The 24,982-nt window shown below is 37.9% G+C and overlaps 2 protein-coding genes across 10 annotated transcripts in view; both read right to left on the minus strand.

Moving 5' to 3' along the window:
* The window catches only part of Supt16h (SPT16 homolog, facilitates chromatin remodeling subunit), a 33,994-nt gene extending 11,148 nt beyond the window's left edge, over positions 1 to 22,846 (minus strand). Inside the window, exons 1-15 of the mRNA XM_046441066.2 lie at positions 22,672 to 22,846; positions 10,433 to 10,525; positions 10,013 to 10,183; positions 9,042 to 9,194; positions 8,131 to 8,277; positions 7,682 to 7,833; positions 6,831 to 7,003; positions 4,918 to 5,008; positions 3,775 to 3,848; positions 3,531 to 3,643; positions 2,151 to 2,216; positions 1,934 to 2,029; positions 1,732 to 1,847; positions 1,483 to 1,636; positions 636 to 763 (exon numbers count right to left, since the gene is read on the minus strand). Coding sequence (XP_046297022.1) covers positions 636 to 763; positions 1,483 to 1,636; positions 1,732 to 1,847; positions 1,934 to 2,029; positions 2,151 to 2,216; positions 3,531 to 3,643; positions 3,775 to 3,848; positions 4,918 to 5,008; positions 6,831 to 7,003; positions 7,682 to 7,833; positions 8,131 to 8,277; positions 9,042 to 9,194; positions 10,013 to 10,183; positions 10,433 to 10,525; positions 22,672 to 22,737 — 1,793 coding nt within the window. The 5' untranslated portion in view covers positions 22,738 to 22,846. The remainder of the gene's footprint in view (positions 1 to 635; positions 764 to 1,482; positions 1,637 to 1,731; positions 1,848 to 1,933; positions 2,030 to 2,150; positions 2,217 to 3,530; positions 3,644 to 3,774; positions 3,849 to 4,917; positions 5,009 to 6,830; positions 7,004 to 7,681; positions 7,834 to 8,130; positions 8,278 to 9,041; positions 9,195 to 10,012; positions 10,184 to 10,432; positions 10,526 to 22,671) is intronic.
* Positions 22,847 to 23,944: 1,098 nt separating this feature from the next.
* Positions 23,945 to 24,982, minus strand: part of Chd8 (chromodomain helicase DNA binding protein 8) — a 62,192-nt gene continuing 61,154 nt past the window's right edge. For all 9 annotated transcript variants that reach the window (XM_046441072.2, XM_046441067.2, XM_058577852.1 and 6 more), the window contains one exon: positions 23,945 to 24,915. In XM_046441072.2, coding sequence (XP_046297028.1) covers positions 24,352 to 24,915 — 564 coding nt within the window. In that variant the 3' untranslated portion in view covers positions 23,945 to 24,351. The remainder of the gene's footprint in view (positions 24,916 to 24,982) is intronic.

The following is a 24,982-nucleotide window of genomic DNA, read 5'->3' on the forward strand; positions in this document are numbered from 1 at the left end:
TACTACCAGTATATTTTATATCTGGATTAATACATATGTACATGTTAATATGTGTGTATTTATTTTGAAACAGGGTCTTGCTAAAAATTGCTCAGGCTGGCCTTGAATTTGTGATCCTCCTTCCTTAGCCTTTCAAGTAGCTGAAATTATAGGTGTGTGCCACCACACCTGGCTTAATGCTTTTAAGAGAAAAACATACCACTATGTAGTGAGAATGCTTGGAAAAGTTTTAAACAAACCTCCAACCAACCAAAAAAACCCTATTGTTCCTTTCTTCTCTTAAATGGAAAATATTATAAATATTCTAAATCCATCAGAGTGGGGAAGATCACACTTATTTTCAAATCTGGCACATCACCCCCCAAATCTGGCACATCACCATGAAGAAAGAGAATCCAAAGTGACACACATTTAAGGATTCTACTATAAAATATATATATAAAATATAAAATATTCTCATGAAACTTCTAAATTAGAGTCTAAAATAGTACAATCAGCAAAGTAATCCTAAAATGCCACCAAGGTAGTCAACATTCACTATACAGGGGAGGATGCTGCACAGAGAATGAGATGTTTCTGAGATTACCACTCTAGCCAGCAGGGATTTGGGAATGGTTGTTTTCCTGGGGACTCACATTTCCTTGACAAACGTGGCTTCAGGGTTAGGAAAGATGTTGCCTTCATTCCTACCCAGAGCGCTGCCTGGGCAATAAAAGTTGATGCGCAAGTAAGTGTAATCTCCTTCCACAGACATACTTATATTCTGTTCAAAGAAAAAGAATGCATTAAAACAACAACCACTACCAAGTTTCTTAAGACAGATTAATGTCTGTCTTAATTTAATATATTATTTAATATTTATTATTATTTAATATTTATTATTATTAGTATTATTAATCACTATTATTAGGTGTTACTAGCTGAGTGCGTTTAAGAGTTTAACTTAAAAAATATAAATCTAAAAAAACCTCTTTTTAAAAAATGATTGAATGTTTGTTTCCCGAAAGATTTACTGAATTTTCAAAGTATTCTGTATCATGCATATAACTAAAGCCTAAACGATGCTCAAAACCAACCAACCAAATAAACAAATAAATAAAAATAAATCAAGGAAAGATAGACAAATTATATTTCCAGATTAGTTTTTTTGTTGTTGTAGTTGGACCCATACCTTTATTTTATTTATTTATTTTTATGTGGTGCCGAGGATCGAATCCAGTGCCTTGCACATGCTAGGCTAGTGCTCTACCACTGAGCCACAACCCCAGCCCCTCCAGATTAGTTTAGCTTTCTACAAAGTGAAAATTAAAAGGGAATGAAAATGATTGCAGGAGATTAGGATGAGATGGGAAAGTCAGTAAACCAGAGGTACAGAGTCTAAAGGAGCAGAGTACAAGATATGATACAGATTATTTATGGTGGGCACAACTGTTATTTTAAGAAATAAGTCTGAATGCAACTTGATGCAATAAGGATCAGTACCTTGATTGTGGCAATGTGAAAAGGTGTTGCAATGCCAAACACTGGCATTATTACAGTCTCATACTTCTTATCAATATAAATCTTCATTTCCCGAATATGAGCTTCCTTAGGCATCAGAGATGGGTTCTTATAGGAAACATTAGATTTGCGAGCTCTGGAGTGGGATTAAAACAATCAAAAAAACCCTGAGAATTTTCTGCAGTCACACATAACTCTAAGACAATCTCACTGCTAAGTGCAAACTCTTACTTCTGAATCTGCTGCTCTCCCTTCTGTTCAGTCAATCGTCTCTTGGCTTCTTCATTGAGTTGAGCTGCTAATTCTTTTTGATGTGCCCTTCGCTTCTCTTCTGCAGTCATTTCATTCTAGTGAAGGGAGAACCCAAGTTATCAGAAGTGTGAATCAACTGATATGGTATGAGATAAGTGTTAATCTAAAACAGTAAACTTACCCGTGTTCTTTCTGTAAGCAATGCTGCCCGAGAACCTCTTCCCAAAAGGTCCTCTGCCTCATCCTTCTCCTCCTCTTCTTCTTCCTCATCTTCATTCTACAGGAAAAAGTTGCAATAATTAAAAAACACAAGTTTGTTTGTTTTTTTCTTTAGCCAAACATGTTTAACTTCCTCACTGTACTGGAAGTCCTACAATGCTCATTTATCTTCTTCCTACCTTTAGAAAAATCCCCACATTCTTTACTTTCTTCTTCACAGAAGTTAGAACAGTGGCTGGGCCATCCTAGAATAAAAAGGAGAATTTAGACTACCAATATAAAGCACATTCACTTTCTAACCTAGTACACAGCTGGGCAATAATTTTGAAACTTCTGGATTCTAAAACACTTGACAATGAGTAAATATAACTTTTATCCTCCTAGTCTCTTATCAGAAACTATAATTATAGAACCGGGCATGGTGACACATGCCTGTAATCCCAGTGGCTTGGGTCGATGAGGCAGGAGGAGTGCAAGTTGAAAGCCAGCTGAAGCAAGACCCTAAGCAACTCAGTGATACCCTGTCATGAAATAAACAATAAAAAAGGACTGGGGAAATGGCTGAGTGGTTTGCTTCTAATAAGAACACTGAAATATTCGCTATCATTAAAAATCAATTCTAAGTAAAAGAAGCCAGTCACAAAAGACCACATACCGTATTGACTGAATTTATAGGAAATGTCCAAAATAACCAAAATCTTTAGAGACAGAAAGTAATTAAGTTGTGGCATAGGTCTGGAGGACCTGAATGGTAGATGCAGGAATGAGGACTGGCTGCAAGTGGATTCAGGTTTCCTTAGGTGATAAAAGATTCTAAAATTAAATAGTGGTGATGGTTGCACAGCTGCAAACACACTAAACAGACAAACCCATGAAATTACACAATAAAAACAAAAAGCAGAAAGCAAAAAACCAAAAGTAACAACAACAACAACAAAAACTCTACATTTTGCTGTAATCCCAGCAATCTGAGAGGCCAGGACGGGAAGATCCTGTTTGAAGCTAGCCCAGGGACTTAGCAAGATCCTAGCTCAAAATTAAATAATTAATAAAGGAAGGAAGGAAAGAAGAAAAGGCCGGGGATATAGATCACTCATAAAGTGTCCCAGTGTTCAATTCCCAGTACCGAAAAGAAAAGAAAGTAAATACATTGTATGGTATGTAAACTGTAGCTTGATGAATTTGCCATTAAAAAAAAAAGAAAGGGGCTGAGGTTGTGGCTCAGCAGTGGAGCTAGCACATGTGAGGCCCTGGTTTGGATCCTCAGCACCACGTAAAAATAAATAAATACAATAAAAAGGTATTATGTCTAACTACAACTAAAAAATAAATATTAAAAAAAATCCCATTAGAATTAATTTCGGATATTATCATTTTTAAGTGGCTTGATTTAAATCATTCCCTGTTCTGGGCTAAACTCCTATTCCCAGCTGTACTGTCAGGCTATTCAGGGACCTCTCCACTTAACTAGCATTTAACAAACAAGAAAATGCCCACAAAGTCCAAAATATGCTTCAAAAGTGAGTTCATAAACCAGAAGCTAAAGAGGCAATACACACCTCATCCACAAGTACTGTGTCACCAATGAATAGGGCATAGGTTTTCTCTTCTGGTTTTTTCCCCTCCTTGTTAGTCAGGTCTGAGAATCCCAAATTGATGCTGAAAACCATCCCTAAAACAGCAAAACAGATTAGTCTGTGGCTGTGAAAGGATGAATAAGAATTAGATTTATACAGAAAGGGTCATAAAGCTAACAGGATTACTCAAAAAAGCACTTTTCTATTGCAAGCACGTAAAACTCACCTTTTTTAAGTTTGTACTGATTTTTACTATTAATTACTAGAGAGCCTTCACGGAATTCAATTCCCATACCAAATCTGAAAAGAAGAGAAATATATCAGCAATATGCTAAAAGACTTGTTACATGGATCAATTATAATAATGCTCATTTCAATTTTCAAAATAATGCAGGTAAATTTGAAGTGATTTATCTCTGCTGACCAGTCAGTTAAGGTAAAGCATTCCAAGAGTCTTTAGATTTTAAATATACTATATAATTCCATGTTGAAAAATCATTTTTAAATTAAGTACCTCATGTAGTACTTATTTATTTTTTTACATGGTGCTGAGAATTGAACCCAGTGCCTCCCTCACACATGCTAGGAAAGTGCTCTACCACTGAGCCACAATCCCAGCCCCAAGCCTTTTAACTTTAGCTTATTTACCCAGTTTTAAGCTTTAATTTACCATGAAATAGAAGTTTTCCTATAGACAGTTTAGCAGAGACTCTCATGAGATACATTACTTAGATAGTAAATTAAGAGAAATAATTAAAAAAATGTTTTAGTTGTAGATGGACACAATACCTCTATTTATTTTTATGTGGTGCTGAGGATCGAACCCAGTGCCTCACATGTGCTTGGCAACCCCCACCCCACGAATGATGGTAATTTTTACTGCAACATTGATAATCACAGATTCATAAGACTTGGTATCACCAGAGAAGTCCACAAAGACACTATACACCTGAGACTAGACTAGTTTTCATCTAAAGATTGCCTAGCACTGTTTCCACAAATGTCCTTTATTAGGTTTTTCTAAGTGTTCAACAGTCAAATACATTTGAGAAACACTAAATTAAGTAAAAATTCAAAGTAAATAAATAAAACATTAGAGCATTCCAGAATATTCAATTTGTAAATGTGAGCTAATTTAATCCTGGAACACCTACTGGAACACTACATTGGTCTTAAAAAAAATAATCTATTCCGTACAACTGGGAAAACTTAAAATTTTTCTTACTTCTCTGATAACACCATTTGCTTGGCATACCGTTAAGTATTGTCTATAAATACTGGTGAAATCAATCAACTCATTTAAGACTAGAGAATTACTACTGCCAGTCATGAAAACTGACTCAGAGTGACAAAACATATTATGGCATACCCTAGATTTTTGGTGATTTTGCTCAGCAGCTCTGGCTTCTGCTTTTTAACCACATCCATGACAGCATTATACACATCACATATCTTCACACCTAATAACAAGAAAAAAGGAAGACATTAAATTATCTTTCAGAGGGAAAAAACCCCAAACATCATTAGGTCAAATTTTTTTCCACCTATTAAGTCCCCTAAAGAAATTTTTCTTAAAGTGTGAACTAAGGAATGCAGAGTGGCAGGGATGACTATGACTAGAAATTTGCTTTTTTGGGAGCACACACCTTGAAGTGAACCCAGTGTGCTCAACCCGAGTCACATCCCCAGTTGTTATACTTTATTTTGAAGCAGTGTATTACTAAGTTGCACAGGACCTCACTAAGTACTGAGACTGGCCTCAAACTTGCAATTCTCTTGACTTAGCCTTCCAAGACACGGGGATTACAGGTAAAAGCCACTGCTCCAGGCAGAAATTTCCATTCTTACAAAGAGTACACCCAGTCATTCCTTATTAGACTGTTTGAGAATCATTTATCCAAGGAACATAAGCTGTCCCAGTGACATATTTTGAGTTACCAAAAGTATTACATTAAAAAGTTACTATACATTTTGATGAACAGACCATGGAAACAGGTCCATTTCATTCATTGCTAAATGTGCAAATTAGTGTTAGAAGAACTCCAGCATTAATTTTTTAGGTTTATTTTATAAATGAACACATCAAGCCAGAGTATACTGAAGATGGTGGCCTCAAGAAATCTTTATTCTCATTAAACTATTTATGATTGATTTAATAGGATTAAGATCAACTTAGAGATTCTGGAAGAATGGTAGGCTTACAAAACAGTTTAAAAGTGGGTAAGCATGAGGCTTCATTTAGCCAAATGGGAGTGCAAAATCCAAGGCAATAAAGTAGTCAAGTAATTTTGCTTTCTTCTTTGGTGTTAAGTAGCTTGCTTAGCAGTATCGCTACTTATTCTACTCCTTGTATCCTTGGTATTCACTCAATGTAGGATAAACACCATACATTCTATCAGCAGAGATAACTAGTACTCAGACCCTTTCATTTATTTTATTTTATTTTTTTAGGTACTGGGGATTGAACTCAGGGGCACCCGACTGACGATATCCAAAGCCCTATTTTGTATTTTATTTAGAGATAGGGTCTCACTGAGTTGCTTAGGGCCTTGCTTTTGTTGAGGCTGGCTTTGAACTTGTGATCCTCTTGTCTCAGCCTCCCAGGTTACTGGGATTACAGGTGTGTGCCATGGTGCCCAGCTCTCAGACCCTTTTATTTTTATTTTAAAAAATATTTGTTTTAGTTGTAGATGGACACAATAGCTGTATTTATTTTTTATGTGGTGCTGAGGATCGAACCCAGTGCCTCACACAAGCAAGGCAAGCGCTATACCACTGAGCCATAACCCCAGCCCTCAGACTCTTTTAAATTAAAGAGTAACAGGCCAAAGTGTTTTATGAAGATTTGGATAGAGGCCTAACAAATGAGATTTCTGTCAGCATCAGTGTAAGCCACAATAACCACTCACATTCGAAAGAGAAGTAATCCAAGAGTTAAATGGTAGGGTGATTTAAGGTCAGGGTCAGTAAAATCTTACTCTTATTTTTAGAATGAGAGCCTTAGGGGTACAAAACAAAAACAAACAAACAAACAAAAAACGGTCTTTTTTTGGTGACACTGGTGAATGAACCCAGGAGCTTGTGCATGGGAGGCAAGCACTCTACCACTGAGCTTTATAAAATTTTAAGAAGGTTTTGCTAGGTGGCCCAGGCTTACCTTGAATTTGCAATTCTCTTACCTCGGTACCCAACAGCTGGGATTATAGGCACACACCACTGCACAGGGCTACCAGTGACATTTTTGTTATGTAATTTTAAATCATCTTTCCTAAGGCAATTTACCATGTCTTAATTCCTTCAGCAGTTCCTCTTGAAGTTGGAGCAGAAAGTTGTAATTTTCTTGAACTTCCTGAGAAGGATCTACCATCAAAGTGCGAACAAGGTTGGAGCAGTAAGACTTGAAGCGAATACCCATGGCACAAGTGATGGCTCCAAAATGCATATGATTTTTATCACTAGAGACCAAAGAAAAAAGCATTTAATTACCCAAAGTAGCAGAGTCCTTAGTATCACTGTCACAAAACTTCTAACAATAATTACTTTCCTTTCTATAAGAAAGTCAATGTTGTAGCTGAATACAGACTTAAAACTTTTTTGTTGGTTTTTAGTAATCATACCTGTTAAAGGCAATGGAGTAAAAATTAGCAATGAAACTTTTATTATAAAAATTCAAGGAGAAGGTGAGTACTGTATTCTAAAGATGCAAAGGATATACTGAATTGTATCCATTATAGTTTAGCAACAATATGGTTGTGAGGAGTCACTTATCCACAAGTCCTTTATGAATTGTGGGTTACAGTTAAACTCTTCAGACTCACTGGAGGAACACCCCATTTTTTTAGGCATGCACCACCCCCTAATGTAGAGAAACACTTTCTTTAAAGTGTTCGTAAAATTAAGAGAGGAATTACTTTAAGGTATATCTGACACCATTAAAAAGAATTTCAGCATATTCTGCATTTTAACTAATTTGGAAAAGTGCTTAAGTATTAGGTGAAATAAACTAAACATATAGAAGACAGACTAGTGATTATTCCATCTCCTACTTTTCTCTATTTTTCAAATGAGTTAAAGTGAAAATAGGCTAAAATTCAAAATGGCTCTGATTGTTGTTAGAAAGTTCTCACACTTACCTCACCACACTGAATTTGAGATTATAGTTGCCACCACTCTGAATGATAGGTGGGTAACACATTTCCACAGTGGAAGGGTCTGCCCCAGCTAGGTATTTTTTCTCTTCAATAGCCTTTTCCACAGATTCAGCCAGTTTGCTATGTCGAACTTTCTGTAGGAGTACCCAGAAATAAAGAAACTAAAGGGTGGCAAATAGCAATGTGAAGTGCTAGGATGTTACCATTTGAAAACATCACATACCCTGATATAATTTATGGTTTACACATCAGACAATATATTGGTATACATACAAAGCAAGTTTGGAGAACAGTATGTAGAATTTACAGCTGCTCTGAGGATATGTACATAAAATAATGGATAACCTCATTAAACCATAATGCAGGTTTAGTTATCTTGAAAGACAGATGGCAGAATTATTACCAACTTAGTGGTAAGGTCGTTTATTTACCTCATCTGCATCAACTATTTCCATGACTCTTTCCTTGAAGAATTTGTTGAAGACTTCAGAAGTGATGCTGGCTGCTTTCTTCATTAGGTTGAGCTCCCCATCCTCCTTTACAGCAATGGTATATGCCACAACTGCGCTGATATCAATCTATAGTCAAAGTGATAGTAAACATGCAAATATAGAATTGCTAAAAAAATGCATCTCTCCTATTTTGAATATTATCAGTTATTCTACTTGATTACTTAGCAATCTTTTTTTTGGTGTGAGGGATTGAACTCAGGGTGCTTAAGCACTGAGCTACATCCCTAGCTCTTTTTTGAGACAGGGTCTCATCAAGTTCTTAGGGCCTCACTATTTAGCAATCCTAAATCCGAGGCTGGCCTCAAACTTGCAATCCTTCTGCCTCAGCTCTCGGACTCTCTGAGATTATAGGCGTATACCACCATGCTTGGCTACTTAGCAATCTCCATCAATAGTTTGCAGAATCTTCAAATAGTCTCTCTTCTTGAATGGATTAAACATTTAAAATAGCTCTTTGCCAGGTCACTGTTGTGTTATAAGAGGCATTAAGCTAATGTACCTCTTAAAATGTAAATTCGCCTCTCTATAGGTTTTTATCAAGGCTGAAGACGGAAGATAAGCAGGAATGGTGGGGGAAAAAAGAACACAAATCTATTTCTTGGTCAGAAGATTTTTCTGTTTCCAACACAGAAGTGGGTGGACAGCCTCTTGAACACCCCATTTTCTGCTGAAAAGTATAACTAATATATTGTTAAAAGGGGATGAAAAACATAAATGCAAATGAATATATAGTTTTCCCCAAACAAATGTCCTCCACTATCTTGTATGGAAGTCCAATATACTTCTGTCTTCTCAACTTTCAATTTGCTGTTTCCCAGTATTAGTCTTACTTTGTCAAAGCCCTCTTTGTTGAGGCAGTCGTTCCAGCTCTTCATGAACTCTCCAGGGAATTTGTCTTTGCTGAACACACCAATTTTCTTGCCATTTTTGCTTTCTTTAATGGCTTCAATCATTTTGTCAAAGTTGCTCTTATTACTTTCATTCTATCAGTGCCACAGGGAAGAAAAAGGGCTTGTTAGTTTCAAAATTAGACATTTGTGTTATAACTAGTAATAAGCAGAGAGAAATATTCTAAACCATGGAAGGAATAAATTTTCCCCTAATCTCCACCTACTTCTTTTTTCCTTTTTAATATATGTATTTTTTATTTGTCAATGGACCTTTATTTTATTTATGTATATGTGGTGCTGAGAATTAAACCCAGTCTATCATACAAGCTAGACAAGCAATCTACCTCTGAGCTATAACCCCAGCCCCTCCACCTACTTCTTAAGGGCAGATTATAACACATTGAAGGTTAACACAAAATTCCTTTGGATATTTTTATATACTTAAGTAAAAGTACCAAGTAAGTTAACAAAACTATTATTTTTCTTCAGAAAGTCAAGAAACTCACACATATAAACAAAAATCTGAGGGAAAATTCCTGTTAGGTGAGCAGTGTGAAAAAAACATCACATTCGATAAAAACTGGAAACGAGGTTTATTTAAGTTACCTTAAGGATATTTAAGGTTATCTGGTTTCTGAAGGTCAAATGGAAACAGTGTACTGGAGAACAATAAAGTTAATGTTCACCAGAATTCCACAGCCCATTTATTTTACTGAAGAACTTTTGGGTAATTGGACTCTTTTCTTCCTAACCAATAATGAAGATATAATAAAACTTAACATTATTACCATAGCCAGGTACAACTTTCCCCTTGAATCATTTTTAGAGTCATACATACCATCTCGGAACAAAAAACCCCTCACTTCCAAAAACTTTTAAACATTTACGACACATTGTTTATTAGTTCTGACCTTTTCTCTTATTAGCAGTGTTATGGCAGGGGCTCCATTTGCATTCTCATTTCCCTTAGTGTTGGCAATCTGTTTCAAGAATTCCACTTTTTTCTTGCTGGCCATAAAGATGATTTTGTCATCACAGAAGACCATGATTGTATCAGTGAGTTCATAACCAAAGAGCCATGTCTATTGGAAAAGACAACAATAGTATTTACAGATATATGCTTGAAACATTCATAATAAAAATAATCAAATCATTGATATTTTTTAGTTTTACTCTTTTCTGTTGCTGGGGATTGAACAGAGGGCCTCTTGAATGCTAAGCACACGTTCTGTCACTCAGCTACGTACCCAGAACTAGGAATTTAAAACACTGAACAGTGCAGTAGACGATTCAGTGACATTACGGGCTGAAAACTGCTACAAACCTCTCACCTGTAATGCAGTTGATTTGGCATAAACAATTTCTTCATCAACACCCACTGATACAACAATAGCATCAACATTGGCACACTCATCTTCTCCTTTCTAAAAAAAATAAAAAAGTAATTTTGTTACTTTCTTTTCAAACCTTAACAAAACAAAAATACAGATTGAACATCTACTAGAGATATGTTTAATTTTCCTAATATAAGTTCCAAATTTCAGATACATGCCTGATTGGCAACCTCATAGCTCTTACTTACATTCTACTTGTTAAACAGCTTGAGATAGAATTCACATACAATAAAATTTGCACATTTGAAGTGTATAATGTTTAATATATTCAGTTACATAATCATCACTATGATCTAAACTTAGAACATTTTCACCTTTCCCAGGAGTAACCCTCTGCCATTAGCAATCATTCTTCATCTTTTTCTGCCTCCTCTCCAGACTTAGGCAACCACTAACCTACTTTTGTCTGCATGGATTTGTCTATTCTGTACATTTTTTTCATGTAAATGGAATTGAATAATATGTGCCTTTGTGTCTGGCTTCTTTCACGTAATGTTTTCTAGGTTCATCTGTGTTGCAATATATTATCAATAGTTCACTCCCTTTTAGAATCTAATTTCATCATGTGGACATATACTTGATTTATCCAAACACCAGTCACTGGAAATTTGGGCTGTTTCCAATTTTGGGTTATTCTGAACAATATGCCATGAACTTCTGTATACCTTTATCTCCCCCAACACTGGGGACTGAACCCCAGGGCACTCTACAACTTCAGCTAAATTGCTGAGGCAAGCTTTGAACTTTCAGTCTTCCCACTTTGTGTATAAGCTTTTGTGTAAATATACTTATCTTGGGTCTATACTCAGGAGAGGAATTGCTGGGTCCTTTGTCTAAATTTTTTGAAGAATTACCAATTGTTTTCCAGTGACTGATCCATTTTATTTCCTAATAAGAATGTATGAACTTCCAATTTTTCCACAAGCCAACACCTGCTATTATCTTTTTCATTATAGTCATCAAATGGGTACAAATTAGTACCATTTCAAGTGATGGTTGATAATTCGTATATCTCTTTGGAGAAATGCCCTCTCAGATCCTTTGTCCAATTTGTAACTGATTTATTACTGAGTTGCAAGAGTTTTTATATTCTAAATAAAAATCCTTTATCAGACGTTATTTCCAAATATTATTTATTTGGTAGACTGTTTACTCATTTTCTTGAAGGAATAATGTGAAGCACAAGAGTTTCTAATTTTGAAAAAGTTCAATTTTTCTCTTTTCTTGTGTCTTTAGTGGCTTATCTAATCCAAAAGTCATAAAGGATTTACTTATACTTACAGACCAGTTTTAGTTCTTATAGTTAGATGTGATTCATTCTGAATCTCTTTTTCTTTTTTTTTTAATTGGTTGTTCAAAACATTACAAAGCTCTTGACATATTTCATACATTTGATTCAAGTGGGTTATGAACTCCCATTTTTACCCCGTATACAGATTGCAGAATCACATTGGTTACACATCCACGTTTTTACATATTGCCATACTAGTGACTGTTGTATTCTGCTATCTTTCCTATCCTCTACTATACCCCCTTCCCTCCCCTCCCATCTTCTCTCTCTACCCAGTCTACTGTAATTCTTTTCTCTCCCTTGATTTTTTTTCCCTTTCCCCTCACATCCTCTTATATGTAATTTTGTATAACAATGAGGGTCTCCTTCCATTTCCATGCAATTTCCCTTCTCTCTTCCTTTCCCTCCCACCTCTCGTCCCTGTTTAATGTTAATCTTTTTCTCCTTTTTGTTTTTTTAACATAGTTATGGGGAATCAAACATAGGTCCTCACATGTGCTAGACACGTACCATGACACTGAACTATAATCCCAGCCCCTGAATTTATTTTTGTGTATGGTATGAGAACAATCAAACTTATTTTTTTCCATGTAAGTATTTAGTTATTCCAATGAGTTGTTAAAAAATATCTTTTTCTTCATTGAATTGTTACAACACTTCTGTCAAAAATCAAATGACCAGAGGCTGGGGATATAGCTCAGTTGGTAGAGTGCTGCCTTGCATGCACAAGGTCCTGGGTTCAATCCCAAGCACCACAAAAACAAAAGACCATAAACATAAAGGTTTATTTCCAGACTTTCAATTCTATTTAATTAAGCTACATGTCTATCTATAACAGTGCCACACTGTTTTGATTACCACAGCTTTGTTGTAGGTTTTGACATTGAGACATGTTAAGTCCTCCTATCATTTGCTACTCTTGAAAAGCTCTATAATACCAAAAGGCTGGTAATTCTGGCTTCCCCAATGAAGCAAAAACCAAAACCACCTATGTAAGAGTCTTCCATATTTTAAGGCTTCTAGTTACCAATAAAAATAAACAGGGGGTTCACTGTTGTTCTCTGTAAGTTAAATTATATGATGCAAAGAAATTAACTATATGTAGTCCTCTGTTGGTTTCCACTCAGAAATGTTCTTTTCCTGGAAAAGACTTTTACCATTAGTACTTATGACCAGAATTTGGTACTGTTTTTTTCTTACTGGGGTAAGATAGTATCTCACTGTAGTTCTGATTTTTCCTGATGGCAGGGAGAATTACAAGAAATGCTGAAAACAAAATCTAACTGATATATACATACTATTATATACAATAGCAGGTAAAATTATTCTTTTCCTGCCATCTGTATCTTTTTCAGTTAACAAATGAAAAGAGTACTTTTATTAGAATTCTAAAGATAAAACTGGGTTTCTTTGGAAGGTTTCTGATTTGTAATTATAAGGAGAGTTAAGGTCACTTGATTATCTTTTCAGGTAGAATGTTAATATTGATGACTTGTTAAACTTACTGGAAATTTATTTCAACAACTATAAGCAATAAGTAGCAAACTGCTGATTTGTCTTTTGTATTTAGGTAAATAGTATGTCTGGGTTAAGGGCTTACTCTGAAGCCATCTCCTGGGTTTTAATTTTTGACTTTAGTACTTACTGTGACCTAAAGTTTCTGCATTCCAGTTTCTTTGATCTTCATGTCTGTAAGCATTACTTTGAAGAATATCTGAGTAAATCTGTGTAAAGTGCTTAGAATGGTGTCTATCTCAACCCAACTAGGCAGGCACTCTACCAACTGAGCTATATCCCTAGCCCACTCAAAAAGTGTACAATTCAAAAGGAGATGATTTTAAGTGGTACCCAAATGTGGCTTCAAATATTCAATCAGCTGGGTTTGGTGGCCTATAATCCCAGTGGTTGGGGAGGCTGAGGCAGGAGGATCGCGAGTTCAAAGGCAGCCTCAGTGATACTGAGGCGCTAAGCAACTCAGTGAGACCCTGTTGCTAAATAAAGTACAAAATAGAGCTGAGGATGTGGCTCAGTCCTCAAGTGCTCCTGAGTTCAATCCCCAGTACCAAAAAACAAATAAACAAAAATCAATCACAGCAAAAGTAACATCCTTTTAATCTAAAGAATGTACCTGCTTGGTTCTAGTCCTTAACATCTGCTATAATTTAATAACACAGTTGTGTTATATTGCTTTTATTTTTTAACAGCTACTTTTTGATAATTGACACAATTTTCCATTTGTAATGATATAAAGTATCATTTCTTTCTGTGTTTTTTTTTTTAAGATTTTTTAGTTGTTGATGGATCTTTATTTTATTTATTTACATGTGGTGCTGAGAATCAAATCCAGTGCCTCATGAATGCTAGGCAAGCACTCTACCACTGAGCTACAACCCCAGCTCTAAAGTATCATTTCTTAAATGTATTTAGGTTTAAAGAATTCAATAGTTTTTTTTTTTGTGTGTGTGTGTGTGTGAAGACGAAAAGAATGCAGAGTGGTAAGCTAAGTAGAGCTGGAGTTGTTATATCCTAAGTGACCAACAAACACTCTTAGTCGGGTGTGGTGACACATGCCTGTAATTCCAGCAGCTTGGGAGGCTGAGGCAGAAGGATCCTGAGTTCAAAGAGCAACAACTAAACAACTCATCAAGATACTGTCTCTAGGGCTGGGGATGTGGCTCAAGTGGTAGCGCGCTCGCCTGGCATGCGTGCGGCCCGGGTTCGATCCTTAGCACCACATACAAACAAAGATGTTGTGTATGCCGATAACTAAAAATAAATATTAAAAAATCCTCTCTCTCTCTTTAAAAAAATTAAACAAACATACTGTGTTAGAGTCTGTAAACAAGTCAAAATAACACCTGGCATTTTGCCAGGGGAATGTTGGAGTTCGTAAACAAGTCTGGATGGTGCCTGGCAAAATGCCAGAGGGAGTGGTTTGAGAAGTAACAAAAGCAAGCCATTAAGTGTGGAGATTCCTGATTGGTTGACTGATGTATCTAGTTTATGCTAATTAGATAAGCTCTGTGGAATGTATAAATACTGCTCCTGTCCTGCAATAAACGGCTCCTACTCCTGCTGTATCAACGTTCACAAGTTGTTCGTCACCCCCCGGTTATTTTGCTGCAGCCGGACTGCGGCAATACTGTCTCTAAATAAAATATATATTTAAAAAAGGGGCTGGGAATGTGGCTCAATGACTAAGTGCCCCTGGGTTCAATTACTGGTGCCAAAAAAAACCCCAAAAAACAAAAAAAACACACAAAACAAAACAGGTCACTAAGCTTCATTTTGATTTTCTAGCTGTTGAATAAATAAAAGAGAAAGAAACAAACCTAAAGGAAAAAGGTTTACTTGGAAGAGATTCTTCATTAATATTATAAGGTAGTAGCACATTTCTCTCTCTTTTTTTCTTTTCTTTTTTTGGTACCAGTGTTTAAATGCAGAGGTGCTTAACAACTAAGCCACAACCCGAGCCCTTTTTATTTGAGACAAGGTCTCACTAAGTTGCTTAGGGTTTTGCTAAATTACCAAGGCTGGTTTTTGAACTTGTGATCCTCCAGCATCAGTCTCTCAAATGGCTGGGTTTATAGGCATGAACCACCATCATACCAGGCCCTTCACTGACCTACCCCCCCCCCCCCAATCAGTAATTTTAGATCTCTTGGGTTAAATCTGTGGTTTATCTTTATATTTTATTTTCATTATTAAGTCTTCTCATCAGGAATTGTTCCTTCACTTTTTTTCCCCTCATCTCTCATCAAATTTTTTATTTCAGCTATTATTTTTAATTTCTAAGAGTTTTTATCCCCAGTTCTCTTATCATGAATATACTATAGCTTTCAGTATTTTGTAAGCACTGAGGAAATGGAGGGAAGGAAATGAACAAGAATTACAAGATTCCAGCATTGAAGGATGTGAGTTGAGATTAAACAAGTTTCTCGCAGTTCTTAAGTTAAAAACACAGAACAAGGGGCTGGAGTTGTGGCTCAGCGGCAAAGTGTTCACATGGCACCTGTGAGGCCCTGGGTTCAATCCTCAGCATCACATAAAAATAAATAAAATAAAGGTATTGTGTCCAACTACAACTAAAAAACAAATATTAAAAAAAAAAACTACAAACAAACCCCCCCCATAAAACAACAACAAAAAATACATACCAAGGCACACCATGGGAAATTTCAAAACCAAGGGATAAGTGGCTGGCACGTAGCTCAGTTGTAGTATACTTCCCTAGAATGCATCAGGCCCTGAGTTCGAGCCATAGTATCGAAAAAAAAAAAAAAATAAATAAAGAAATCCCCACAAAGAAAGAAAACAACAACAAGAACAACCTGGAGATGATTTTAAAGTTTCAAAGAACAGACCACACACACAGAGCATACATATTACAGACACCCCCACTTCTCGAAGTATGGAATAGAATCATATCAGCCAACTCAAAATACTAAAAGCTTGAAGACTGATACACCGTGGCTTCAAAATTCTGATATTATTATTTGGTACAGGGGATTAAACCCAGGGGCGCTTAACCACTGAGTCATATCCCCAGAACTTTTTTATTTTAAGACAGGGTCTCCGTAAGTTGCTCAGAGTTTCACTAAGTTGCTGAGACTGGCTTTGAACTTGCAATCCTTCTCCTTCAACCTCCTGAGCCACTGGGATTGCAGATATGTGCCACCACACTCACCAAAATTCTAAGATTATTTTAAACTCAGAATGATATACTTAGTGAATTATATATTATTAAGCAAAAATGAGGACAGATGTTATAGTTTTGATCTTGAATGTCCCCCAAAAGCCCATGTGTTACAGGCTTGGACTCCAGCCTGTGGCATTATTGCAAGGTGGTAGAAACATTAGGAGGTGTGTAGTGAAAGGCAGTCATGTCACTGGGAGCATGAACTTGAAGAGAATTAGAACCCAGCCCCTTCCCCACTCTTTTTGCTTCTTGGCTAACACAAGATGAGCAGCCTCTTTTGCCACGCACTCCTGCCATGACATACTGCCTTATTACAGGCCCAAACACAAGGGGGTCAACTGTCCACTGACTGGAACCTGTGAACCAAAATAAATAAATAAATAAATAAATAAACTTTTTCTATGAGTTGTTTATCTACTTCAAGTATTTTAGTGCTGTGATTAAAAACTAACACAGCATAACAACACTTATTATTTCTGAAGACAAAAAAAGGGCTCAGGAAATTTGTATTCTATGCATCCTATATTTTTGTATTCTGAGGATTAAATCCAGGGTCTTGTACATGCTAGGCAAGCACTCTAGCACTGAGCCACATCCCCAGTCCTTAAGCATCCTTTCTTAAAAAGCTCTTAGAGAAAAGGCTTTAAAAAAAACAAAGATAAAACCCAAACTGGGGTTCTAAAATACAGGAGATCCAACATTGGAAAGGCCAAGGTTCAAAAGGCCTCGAGAGCAACCTATATCAGAAAGAGCAGGACAATGAAAGGACTTAAAAAATTAAGGATGGGATATTTGTTTAAAACAACAACAACAACAACAAAAAAAACGGAGGCAATCCAGGAAAAATTAACACGTGGAAAAGCGGTTTACCTACCAAATGCAAGGCCCTGAGTTTCATCCTCAACATAGGAAAGAAAAAAAGCAAAGCAAACAAAATCAAACCCCCTGCAGAGAAAAGGAAAGGTATTCATTACTCCTTTACTTCACCCAACAGTGAAAATATTTATATGTGAATAACAATGCAAATACTGACAAGTGATTTTACTAAAATTGAGGAAGAAAAATTAAGGATGGAGCTGGGGTTGTGGCTCAGTGGTAGAGCACTCGCCTAGCACGGTTGAGGCACTGGGTTTGATCCTCAGCACCACATAAAAATGAATAAAGATATTGTGCCCATCTACAACTAAAAAATATTTTAAAAAATTAAGGATGTACATATGATAAAGCAAGTATAATAAAATGTTAATTGTATCATTTAGGTGGTGAGTATATGGGTTCACTATAAAATTCAGTTTTCCTGTTAGAAACTTTTTCATAACAATATGTTACAAAAAGTTTTAAAAGTATCAGAATGTAGAGGACTTGGATAAGTGTGTAGTATAAAAAAATTAAATTCGAATTTACCCAAGAGTTAATATCCATGATTCACAAATCAAGAAATAGCACTACACAGATTTTAGAAACATGAAAGAAACAGAAAAACTCAAAAAAGTGGTTGCCTCTTACTTGTTTTAAACCTTTCTCAGAACTATTTTAAAAAGACACTGTGCATGTACTAAGTGAAAAACATTTTTCAGGTGAGAATTGAAGAAAATATCATAATAGTTGGTAAGGATTCTAAAATTGTAAAGATGGGATCTGAATATTAAAAGTTGAGGAAATACTGCAGAAGAAGAACAAATACCTTCCTTTGAACCAAGTGGACACTGCCCTACAAACACCACCCTAGCTACCTATCCAAATAATTTATCATCCAAACTGAGAAAATTGTGAGAAAAGGGTGTACCGATAATAAATAGAGATAATAGATAAACAGCTCTAGGAAAGGCAGGACATATTGTCTCTATAAGTAGAGCCTAGACAGAAATCTCTTTTTAAACCAACAGATACATGAAAACTTAAATCAGTCATTACCATTTTCTGAGTGACTACTATATGTCACAAAAATAATATAAAATGTAGATAACTAGACATTTAAAAGTTGAGTAAGTGGAACAACAACAAAATTAACCTATCTGGGAATTTACTTCCATCTAACTCTTTTTCATTCAAAGACCACATCATTATCTAAATATTTCTCTATCTTGCTCCAAAGATACAAGAACCATAACAGCTGAGATGAAGCTGGGTGCAGCAGCGCACACCTATAGCCAGCTGTTCAAGAGGCTGAGTCAGGAGGATTGCTTGATCCAGGGGCCTCGAGGACAGCTTGGGCCTGGGCAACATAATTAGACCCCCATGTTGAAAAACAAAATAAATGTGAGATGAATGAAACCAATCCACTGCTTTGCTGAAAGTAGTATGAGAATTGTTTATATTTCAAAAAACCTTTCTGAGCCACAGAACACAGCTGCCTAGTCTTACAGAACAGTCCAGAACAAGAAACCAAGTCACCATTTAAGTCAAAGAGCCAGAAAGCTGCAGTCAAGAGAAGTCTTGAGCTGGGTGCTGAGGAGCACGCCTGTAATCCCAGTGGCTTGAGAGGTTGAGGAAGGAGGATTGCTAGTTCAGGATCAGCCTTAGATTTTGGCAAGGCCATAAGCAACTTAGTGAGACCCTGTCTTAAAATGGATATGGCTCAGTGGTTAAGCACTCCTAGGTTCAATCTTCAGTACCAAAAAAAAAAAAAAGTTCGTTTTTTATTAGTTTTCTTCATTGGTGCAAATATCCTTTCTGGGGTTGTAGCCATTCACCACTCCAATTCTGACAGTTGGCAAAGAACTGCATAAATGAATGCATCAGTATTTCTTTTGCAAACAGCTTTGTGGAATCCTTCAAGATAAAAGGCAGATGAGTGTAGTCAAGGTTTATCTACAGCAGGATGTCCTAGCCAGTAGGTCTCAAATAATTAATAGGTATACCTGAACATTAACACTCACCCTCAAAGCAGCTAGAACCCCAGAATGATTAACCTCTTTTGTTTCCCCCTGCCCTGAGCAGTATAAACCATATTACACTAAAATGTCATAATCATGAACATGCTGAACATCCCTGATTAAGTACCCAGTAAGAGGAGGACAGAGGAGAGAAATCCACAGGCCATTTCCATGCTCCACCACAACCACCTAGGATTTTTTTAAGGTTGGTACTGGGGATTGAACCAAGGGGCACTCTACAAGTAGGCTATACCCCAGCCCATTTTATTTTATTTATTTTTTTGGTACTAGAGATTGAGCTCAGGGGCACTGGAACCACTGGGCCATCTCCCCAGCCCTTTTAAAAAATATTTAGAGACAGGGTCTCACTGAGTTGCTTAGGGCCTGGCTAAATTGCTGAGGTTGGCCTGAACTCTCAATCCTCCTGCCTCAGTCTCCTGAACCAATGGGATCATAGGCGTGTGCCACTTGTCCAGTCTCAGCCCCTTTCATTTTGTAACAGGGTCTCATGAAGTTGCTCAGTAGCCTCAAAATTGAGATTCTCCTGCTTTAGCTTCCCAATAGGTGGGATTACAAGCATATACTATTATGCCTGTCTCCACTGGGATTTTTTTTAAAGCAGAACCATACAGGTGCTGCAAACCCTTTTTATTCCTAGCAGTTCTAACTTAATAACTAAGATTTAAGAATGGACAACACTCAAATGTCCAAGAAGAGTCATAAACTATTAACAAATTCTAGTCACAATGGAGGTCTCCTGTGTGATTTTCTTTTGGTGGTGGTGGTGGGGGGAGTTGGGGATCTAACCAAGGGCCTCTGAAACTAGGTAAGCACTCCCTACCACTGAACTATACTCCTAGTCTTATGTTTGATTTTTGACTAAATGACATGACAGTCTCTAAAATAGCACTACATTCAACCTGCCATGTATGAACTTCTCATCTGAAGATTAAACCTACTATGGATTAAAAATATTTTGGGGGTGGGGGAGAAGATGACAGATGATATCTCTTTAGGACATGAAAAGTATTTTTTCCTTAGCATTATTCCTTAAACAGTACAATAACCATTTGTAGAGCACTTAATTGTAGGTATCGTAATTTAGAGATGATTTAAAGTATAAGATGTGCATAGATTATATTAAAATACTTCACCATTTTATATATGCTACTTAAGCACCTGAGGATTGGGTATACTTAAGGAGGGCAGGGTCCAGGAACCAACCCCCCAAGACACCAAAACCTAGGGATGACTATATTAGAAACACAAGGGTTAATGTTTTATAAATTTTATAAATTTCTCCTCAGATTAAAAAAAAAAAAAAAAAAAAAAAAAAAAAAACCATGGTATCACACTTTATCTAAAAAAAAAAAAACCATGGTATCACACTTTTTCTTTTAGGATGTAAGTTATGAAAACTGTAATTAAGAAACAATAAAGCCTTTTGTTTACATTAACTTTAAAATGAAATAACTTGATGAAATCTGAATCACTGGGGCTAGAAACGACATCAAAGGTGTTTAATTTAAGGGTTTATGGATGGAAGAGAGGTCTTCTTATTATTACCAACATATAAGGATTAGAATATACTTGAAAAAAGTTTTCGATCATGGCTGGGGTTGTGGCTCAGCAGCAGAGTGCTAGCCTAGCATGTGAGGCCCTGGGTTTAATCCTCAGTACTACATAAAAATAAATATAAAATAAAGGTACTGTGTCCAACTATGCCTAAAAAATAAATTAAAAAAAAAAGTTTTCACTCACACACATTATGTTCAAATATAAATATGTGATAGTAAGGCTGTAAAGTCACTTGATAGAAATTAAACAATAAAAATTTCAAAACAGCTGTGAAGGCACAGGCCTGTAATCCCAGCAACTTGGGAGGCTGAGGCAGGACAATCACAAGTTTGAGGCCAGCCTTAGAAACTTAGGAAGACCCTTTGTCTCAAAAATAAAAAGGGCTGTGGGTGTAGCTCAGTGGTAAAGCCCACCTGGGTTCAATCCCCAGTACCAGGGGAAAAAAATTCAAAACAAAATTTATGTTCAGCATTCATCTAGCATGGAGTTCTTATTTTTTACTTTTAATAAAATGTAACCGAGGGAGCTGGGATTGTGGCTCAGTAGTAGAGTGCTCACCTACCATGCATGAGCACTGGGTTCAATCCTCAGCACCTCATAAAGGTAAAATATTGTGTCCACCAAAAACTAAAAAAATTTTAAAAAGTATTTAAAAATGCAACTGAGAATCCATTTTATCTTCAATTATCTAACTCAGACTCAAAAACAAGCATAAGCAAGTATCTTTTTTATGAATGGCAGGAAAATAACCAATTTTTATAGCTTTCCTTCAGCAGAGGATCAATCTTAAGGATAATTTTCAATGCTGAAATCACGGTTGGTCATTTTTGTCAGAACATTTTCAGGTTTCTAAAGTCATTATAGTTATGTCTTCCCTTGGTAGCACTGTTTGAGGCCAGACAGGTTATACAGCTCAGGCTGCATCACAGCATGCAATCAAACTATTCAGTTAATAAATTACTATCGTTAAAAATAAGTTTTAACTATGTACGTTTTTAAAGCAGCAAAACTGCCCAATTTTTAATGAAAGACTAAGATCTGCCACCGTTTTTCTGAACACGTGCCCCAGATACCTACCAGCTTGGGAAGCTAATTAGGTTTTCAGCATCACAATGTTTTTGTTTTGGTTTTACATTACTAATGCCTAAGGCTTTTCAGTGTTAGGTCTGTTGTTACTCACAGCAGGGCCTAAGACACGAAGCAGTTGCGTGTGAGCATTATTTCTTTTAACTCCAGCAAAAGGCCCGCAAACGATAAAAGCGAAGGGCTCGACCCACATTCCCCTTGCCCCTCCATCCCTTCTTTACAAAGATGGTTTAATTCTGGCGGGACCTGGCGTGGAACACCGTGGTTCTTGAGGGACAGAGAGTGCGTGGGTGTGTGTGAACACCGCAGGAGGATCAGTAATGCGTGATTAGAGTGGGAGGGAAAGATGTTGCTTCTTCTAGGGCGGGAAGAGACGGCGAGAGGTGGCTGTTATGCATGACCTGGGCCGGCACGCGGGGAAGATGGTGATCGCAGGGTAGGGCAATTGCGGGGGGGTTCCCTATTACCAGGTGGCACTGGTTGCGTCCTGCGGTGAGTGATTCGAGAGCAATGAAAAGGGCGCGACACTAAACCCGGGAATTCTAGACGAAAAGAGAGGAAAAAAAAAAAAAGGGCGCCGAGTAACAGGGTTATTATGGGATGGCTGAGCGGGGCGCCGTGGGAGAAATTACAGGATCTTCCTTACCCGCCAATTGCTGTACAGTCTCTTAACTCGCCGATAATAAGCGTCTTTGTCTAGAGTCACAGCCATCGCCCAGGACACCGCTTCTCCTCGGGTTCCGAGAATCACGCGAGGTCCCAGCTCCGCCACCCGCTTTCGGCCCCGGAATCCCGCACTCTCTCAGTGACCCGGAAGTATCAACCTCAAAAATGCCCTTTCCGCTTCCGGGTCCCTATAGCGATTAAGTTTTTTTTTTTTTTAAATTCTGTCTCCGTGGAGGGTGGGCAGAGACAATGATAAAAAGGGGGAAATCAACAAAATGTGCAGCGAAGAAAAAAGTCGATTTTCGCGGGGTTTCTGGTCAACTTCGCCACCGCCACAAGCGAGTCGATTTATCACGTGACGCTCTGCCCCCGCCCTTACTCTCCGCCCCGCCGTAGTTTCCAGGAGCTCCGAATTTTTGCCAAGGCTGTAGCTGCTGGAGAAGAGAAGATGGGAGGCAGGCTCTGCCCCACAGGAGCTGCCGCGCGCTGGTGTAAGGGCCCCACCCATCGGGAAAGAAGGGGAAGCGGAAAGAGCGGAATCTGGCGTGGGATAGGAGAGGGAAGACTGTAGTGGCACCTGCTGAGCCCCTCCTAGAAGTGATGGGAAAGCAAAATTCTGTACTCCTCCAGGGCTGAATCCTTGATGCTAGCTAGGTCCAGTGCTACAAGCCGAAGGAGAACTCAGTCCAAGGAAATGGAGCCCACCCTCGCGATAAACTAGTACCTACGCTAAGAGGTGGGACTTGGTCCTAAGAAGGAAAATAAAATGCCTAGGGTTCAGTCTGAGCCATTGAGACTGTAAGAGGAGGGTTCAATTGGCTTGCGGGCGCAAAAAAACCTTTAGTTCCTATTCCAAACCCCTTCCCTGGGCTGAGGTTGTGACAGCACCTTTTCTTTCATCCAGTCCCTTGCTGCACTTCATAAAAACTGATAACCATCCTATGGCTTTCCTAAAAGCCCCATGATTTCAGTTAATTAGAAACAAAATAAACGTGGTTAATGAAATTCATCCTTGTCTCTTCTAAGAACTTTTTGGAAGTTTGGAATATTCTGTCTATTTACCTCGGATCATTCCCTTAGCTAAATAGACAGCCTACATTTATATACACCCTTTAGATGAGTACCAATAACATCTGCTCTATCCAAGGTGACAGTACAACAGCATTGAATTTTAGGTGTTGAAAATTAGCCACCATGCATACAATTAATACTTACATTGGGTTTGAGCAAATATAGAACAAGGAAGAGTGAAAAAGGATTAACTTAAATTTATTAATGCCAAGGGGATGGAAGGTAACAGTTCCTGACCCTCCAGCTGTATCCACAGTTCGGCCAGGAACAGGCTCTGCCAGAGGCTAGGGCCAGCGCTACATAGTCTGTGGTTAATGGAGGTGTCTTAGGAAGGGGTGAGCGCACCAGCTGCTCTAAGTCTCCTTTCCTTCCCCAGAAATGAGGAAGTGGTCATGTATTATTTAAGGAGTTCCCCTGCCCACCCAATCCTCTCAAAATTGGGAGCAATCAGGTACAAGTTTTCTTTTTCCTTTTCACCTCCTGGAGTCCTGGGTTTCCCCACATCTCCCCTGCCCCTCCCACTGAGTCCAAGGGCCAGAGTAAATTAAAGTACAGCAGCCACCCAAGCAATGGGGACCATGCTGGGACTTCAATCATCAGCATCTTCGCTGGAGTCTGAGTTGGCTGGCATCATAGGATCATCAATGAGTGAAAAGTCCCTTTCTGAGCTATCATAGCCCTGAGATAAATCATCATCATCTTCATCCTCCTCATCGTCGTCATCCTCAGGTTGCAGTGGTGGCAACCTCAAGGCAGTACCAGAGGTGGTAGTCGCTGGTGAAGTGGGGTAGCCAGTGGCTCTCAAGCCTGGATGATGATGGTGGTGATGGTGGGGGTGGGGGTGGTGGTGGTGGTGATGAAGTATGGTGCTGGAGTCTACATGAGGGGATGATGTTGCACCACCCATTACAAACGGCATAAAAGGCAAAGATGTAGAAGTGGCACTGCTGTGACCCAGAGATGACACAGACTGTAGGCCACTACTGCTGTGTTGGAAGGTATTATGCAGAGATAGGGACCCAGTGCCTCCACCCTGCATCAGGGCCATCATCTTAGAAAGGTCTGGTCGTGTCCTACGGGCCCGCTTCTTGCTGCTCTCTGATGCAATAGGCCCTGGCAAAACCCGGTTGAACACTGTTTCAGTGTGGTGACCCTGGGAGGAAGGAACAGAAGATAGTAAGAAGAAAAGAAAGAAAGAAGGGGGTAGGGAATAGGAAAGG

The sequence above is a fragment of the Marmota monax genome, unplaced genomic scaffold, assembly GCF_021218885.2.
Source record: "Marmota monax isolate L192 unplaced genomic scaffold, Marmota_monax_Labrador192_F-V1.1 WCK01_AAM20220418_F8-fsc00017, whole genome shotgun sequence".
NCBI classification, from domain to species: domain Eukaryota; kingdom Metazoa; phylum Chordata; class Mammalia; order Rodentia; family Sciuridae; genus Marmota; species Marmota monax.